The 6,000-nt window shown below is 44.0% G+C and overlaps 1 protein-coding gene across 1 annotated transcript in view; it reads left to right on the top strand.

Moving 5' to 3' along the window:
- Positions 1 to 612: 612 nt before the first annotated feature.
- Positions 613 to 6,000, top strand: part of sphkap (SPHK1 interactor, AKAP domain containing) — a 50,177-nt gene continuing 44,789 nt past the window's right edge. The window contains exons 1-2 of the mRNA XM_079514339.1: positions 613 to 917; positions 5,695 to 5,800. Coding sequence (XP_079370465.1) covers positions 874 to 917; positions 5,695 to 5,800 — 150 coding nt within the window. The 5' untranslated portion in view covers positions 613 to 873. The remainder of the gene's footprint in view (positions 918 to 5,694; positions 5,801 to 6,000) is intronic.

The raw sequence follows: 6,000 nt of genomic DNA, 5'->3' as shown, positions 1-6,000 counted from the left end.
TGTATTTGGGCCCGACGTTCTTTCTATCCTGGTGTTGGTTCACTATGTTGTCGCCAAGAACGAGCTCAATATTTACAAAAACATACCACCGTCACTCTATTCTGAGTGATGTGGGCTAGAGTTTAAAGCCCACAATAATGGCGCCGCTAGCTTTTCAGACGCCGCCCCCCTCTTGGTGACGTACACGTTTTACACCGACGATTGCCTCTCATTGAACAGGTGCGTCAGTCGGAAGTCGCTCCCCGTGTGGACAGACCTGTACCTACTCCCTACACTGGTCTGTTTTTAGGATTCAATAAAAGTCAATAAATAACTGCTATGAGGATGAAACCATGAAAAGCACTTTAAGACTTGTTTCCATCAGGTTCCTCCAGGCTAGGCTTTAGTTCAGAGCAGAATACATTGCTCGGGTGTGTGTGTGCGTGCGTGCGTGCGTGCGTGCGTGCGTGCGTGCGCGTGTGTGTGTGTGTGTGTGTGTGTGTGTGTGTGTGTGAGAGAGAGAGAGAGAGAGAGAGAGAGAGAGAGAGAGAGAGAGAGAGAGAGAGTGTGTGTGTGTGAGAGAGAGTGTGAGTGTGACTCTGAGTGTGTGTGTGTGTGTGAGAGAGAGAGAAGCAGAAGCTTGCGCGTTGCCACTAGAGTGAGGTAGCCTACTGTGCTGCTGCTGCTGCGCAGACAGGCTACAGTTAATCGAATTCCTTCAGTCTTTCTTCGGCTGGGGTTAAGTAGCCTATAAGCATCATCTGGACTAATAAAAAGAGCGGCTGTCTCTCCATAACAGACAGTTATACGCATCGCCGCGCTTTCTTTGCAATCTATAGGATCTAATAATCACAACGAACGGCTCGGACAGTTTGGGCTTTTTGGGACGGTATTATGGACGGGATGGCTGGCGCCAAGTGCCTTTTGAAAACCTCAAGGTAGGCTGACTGTTGTCAGTGTTGTGTTTCTGTTGTTGAGCTAGATAGATTATAGGACCGTTATAGGCTACAAACACGTATGACATGTGAACGAATTCGATAAGTGAACTGCCATGTTAAATTGAATCAAAAAGCGACAGAGAAGCAATATAAAGGCAACTTATTTCATTTAGGCTCATTTGTAAACTACATTTGCGATTAATGATTAACATCGGTAATAGGCTTTAATATAATAATAATATCCGTGTAATCCGAATTAGCTTCTTCATTTTTTATTGTGTTTTTTTTTAATAAATCGCACGAAGACGCTATATATAAAGTCCGATCTCGGCTTGCAGGCTATTGCGTGAATGAGGGTCATAGCCAACAGTTGTAACTTAATGCAGTTATGCAGATGTGTTGTAGGCTATATATATAATTTGCTTTGTCGGTGATATACAGTCTCTCTCTCGACGGTACATTTCTACGCGGCCATCGATGCGCATTTGGGTATGTGGAGCAGTCTGCACTTTTACACGAGTGAAGGTTGCTGTTACATACCGTTTTTATTTTTGTTTATATGATCAAAATAATCATAATCATGATTCAAAAATAAATGCTCTGCAGACTGCAGTATGTGCTATAGCCTAGCTATACCAAAACGTGCCGAAAAACCATACTAGATCATAGCCTAAAAAAACGCACATCCAGCTGGGATGGGGGAAAGCTGGACGCTATCATACAATGAAATGCATCCTATGCATTTGCGTAGATTGCGGGGTCGGTTATTCACGTCTGATCGCGTTGGAAGGCGGCGCACGCGAGCGCACTAACTTGTCAGTTCATGCAGGCAGCTGGCTCATCTGATCCGAGTAAAAATGCATTTATGTTGTGCGTGACAAATCAATACAACTGTCCTTAAACTGTACTCATACACACATTACCTAAAGGACCGCGCGTCTCTCTCTCTCTCTCTCTCTCTCTGTGTGCGCGCGTCACAGAGTGAGTGTGTGTGTGTGTGTGTGTGTGTGTGTGTGTGTGTGTGTGTGTGTGTGTGTGTGTGTGTGTGTGTGTCACTGTGTGTAGTGTGTGTGAGAGAGAGATCTAGCCCCATATGTGCCCTCAGTCCCTAATACACATTTTGGAGCTACAGAATGAGCGCATGGGACTGAGGGCACATATGGGGCCAAAGGGGATCCAAGGCGCCCCCCCCCCCTCTTTGAAACAAATATTGCATCTAATTAGTGCCATTCAACATTATCTGATAGGTAGCATATTGCATATAATTAGTGCCATTCAACATTATCTGATAGGTAGCATATTGCATATAATTAGTGCCATTCAACATTATCTGATAGGTAGCATATATCTCTTCATGTGGATTGGTTTGGGGGAGTTGGAAAGGCACATGTAAAAATTAAAAGCGTGCAGATAAAGACATCTGTATGATGTGGACATTCTATTGAACCTGTAGGCAGATAAGGCTTCCAGGTGGTCCCCAGCTAAATGTTCGAGAGTTGGTAACCAAATGTACCCTTATCGATCTTTAACACTTGAGAGTGTATAATATGAAACCAAATGGACCCTCAAGAGTTCAATTATTAAACTTACAAGAAGTCTACACAATTAGAAAATATAGAAGATGTTTTATTTTGATCAACGTTTGCCTGTTATCTCTCCTAATGGTACCAACACCAATACAGCGTGGCATTGTGGACAGAATTCTTTAGATTTGGGGTCTGAGAGGCTACAGCTCATCAAATGGTGGTCCGTGGCTTAAACGCTGAATAAATAATGGACCTTGATATGAAAAGGATTGAAAATGTAGCAATACAGGAGACAGCAACAGCATCAGGTTTTAATTTTTTATTAAATATAGACTCAAATGGCTATATTTTAAGATACTCTAAAGGGTTTTTGCAACACAACAAGCTTTATTTAAAAACGTATGCCCCTATTATTACACTTGTTTTTTCGCTGGATGGTGTCGAGCAACAAAAAGAGCCTACAAGCTCGCATAATATGTGAGCTAGCTATTTTTGAAAAAATAAAAATAAACGTTGACACTTTTCATCTATAATGATATGGTGGTGGTTAAAGATCAGCAATTTGCTAATGGATGCTGTTCTTGTGATGGATGCGTGCCAGAGAGAGAGCCACGATATTCACTAATCTCATCCAGCAACAACAAAACAAAATGTAGGCTGTATTATACACAATTACACACATCCTCGTACAAATCCCTTGGTCAGATGTCAGAGTGTATAGTCACTCACAGCTAGGAATAATATCATCATACTGTATTATCATCCCATTGAGACCTGAGACCAGATTCTACATGTCTTTTAAATCATGACAGTTTTCTGAAAGGCCTAGTTACTGTGTCAGTCAGTGGTTCTCAAACCTTTTCATGTCAAGGACCCCAAAAACTGTATGTATTCAGCGGTGGCCGAATGGTTTGCGGAGCGGTCTTGATACCGGAAGGTCGCCAGTTCGAATCCCCGGACCGGCACGTTCAAATTACCACCGCTGAAGTTCCCTTGAGCAAGGCATTGAACCCCAACCATGAAATGTTCTATGAGCAGGGCGTGGCTGTAAACAAGCATCTCGAGCTTAGTCCACTTACACTGGGTAAACAAAGAACTTTGCTTTGCTTTGCTTTGCTTTGCATCGGAAAATATGTTGCGCCCCAGAAGCAAAGACATGAGTTAAAAACTTTTGCTGCGAAATAATGTATATTCAAAGACTTATTTCATGACTTTTCAAAAATAGCAATCTACAAGCTCGTAGCGCTATGAGCTTGTACAGTATATCTGATATTTTTCAATAAAGTATAAAAAAATGGTTAAAGTGGTTAAACCCTAAGGTGACACAGATGCGTTCCAGGTGTTAACTCATAGAACACTGATTGATTTAACTGATTATTCAGGACCTCCCACTGCGCCATAGACGTGTTTAACTTATTTAGCGTTCTATTTAATGATAAACATATAACGTTGGCTTACCGCATATCAAAGCTCTCGGTCGATCGGCAGCTCCGTGTTCAATTGGCTTTCCCTTCAGCCTCAATGCATTGAAAAACAGGTTCTTTTTATGAGAATTCCAGCACAGATCTAGCCTGATTATCAGACTGTAGCTTTCTTGAAGCTTCAGTCTGACATTGTCTCCTGTCTGAGCGATTTCAAGGGGGAGGGGATTAGAATTTCCCTCAACCAGTAGCCATTGGTGTTGTTTTTCCCTCCTTCCTCTGTGTGTTGCTCTGCGTGATGACGCTGAAAACGGGACTCGGCGCTGATTGGTTGTTCGTTAGACCCACCCCCACCACCGATTCTCATTGGATAATACATTTTTGTACAGAAGAAATTATAGGTTCACAGTGCAACACCAGACCAAGAGATGCAGTCCACTGAGTGGGCGGGGTCTTTGGGCTGGATCCAGGCTAGCACAGATCGCGGTGGATGAACAAAGCGACCGTGTTTAGTGGCTCAATAGCAACTCCCGTTGACCGCGCGTCTAAATTATGAATGCCTCTAAAGACTCTTAGGTAGTCAATAGTCCGATCTGCGCGAGCACCTCCACCATTGCTGTTTTTGGGAGGGGTTCTTCTTTTACGAAATAGAATGGAAGTGAACGGTGGCGGGAGCTGAACTATTGCTACTGCAATAGGATTAGGAGATGAATCGCCATCTTACATTACATCGTTGTAAATTTACAGTATTGTCCCTTGGCAGCAGATATAACACAGGACAGTGCACATGATTCCACCAAGTCAGCCTTAAATGAATGAGCTTTTCGAGGCACCTAACCTTGGAGCCCTAGCCAGGCGACCTCAGACTGAACCCTTCTGATATCACACTGGCCTGAAAGCTTATGGGAGCAGTTTGACGTATAGCATCAGATAGCTGGATGTGTGTGTTCGCCCATGCGTGTTCAATATCATCCACAATACGGCATCGGCATGGCTGGCTGCATCTCTATTTGATTACATGTTCTTGGAAGAAATGCGACAGGGCGGTGAATACTGTTGTTCAGCATTCCCCTTTGGTAAAAGTAAATACATGTACAGATGTGCCGTTTGAGAACTTCACATGTCCTGCCATTGGCAATTCAGTAGATTGTCAGCAACAGAACATTGTCAGTGAGAAAGGGGGGCATTTTCCATGAAATGAAATGATTACTATATTTACCCAGGGTATCTGGGCTAAGCTCAAGAACTTGTTTCCAGCCAGGCCCTGCTCATAGAACATTTCATCATAGTGGTTCAATGCCTGTTCAAGGGCACTTCAGCGGTGGTAATTTTAACGTGTCGGACCGCTGATTCGAACTGGCGACCTTCCGGTATCAAGACCGCTCCGCAATCCGTTCGGCCACCGCTGCCATGGTCTCATCTGTTAATTCTAATCAGATTCCCTGAATAGATAGAGTTCCTCTGCTGGACACTTCTTTTCAATAGCAAATCATTTTGCTGGGGACCGTCTGGAACCCCCTCAAGGTGGTTCCAGGCTGTCCCCAGCTAAACGATGGAGAGTTGGTAAGCAAATGGACCCTTATTAGATCTTTACGGGTCCCTGATTTAATTTTATGCTTACAAATGTCATCAAATGGCGGTCCGTGCATGGCTCAAATCCCCTATAAATATTCGACCTTGATATGAAACAGGTTGAAAACCACTGGTCTAATGATGATTGTTAAGGAGGCTGCGTTCCGACAGAACCGTATGTCCTCCTTCCTTGCAGTAACTTCCAGTCATCTGCCATGTACAGTATGAAGGCTCAGAATCCATATGTCTTTCTTGCAGTAACTTCCAGTCATCTGCCATGTATGAAGGCTCAGAATCCACCGAGCCAGAGGGATGCAGCACAGACGGCAAAACGGTGGGGTCCTCCGTCACTGCCTGTAAGAAGGTAAGGACACCCTTCAGGTCAGCTAGGGTGTGTGTGTGTGTGTGTGTGTGTGTGTGTGTGTGTGTGTGTGTGTGTGTGTGTGTGTGTGTGTGTGTGTGTGTGCGTGTGCGTGAAGCACATCTGTCTGTCCATCCGTATCATGTATGGACAGACATTTCACTCTTCATTATGTGTACGTCGTGTCCGCTTGTTTATCCACG

The sequence above is a fragment of the Electrona antarctica genome (genome assembly GCF_951216825.1).
Source record: "Electrona antarctica genome assembly, chromosome: 11".
Classification (NCBI taxonomy): Eukaryota; Metazoa; Chordata; class Actinopteri; order Myctophiformes; family Myctophidae; genus Electrona; species Electrona antarctica.
The sequence above is the reverse complement of the archived record's forward strand: the minus strand, read 5'-3'. Positions and strand labels throughout refer to the sequence as shown.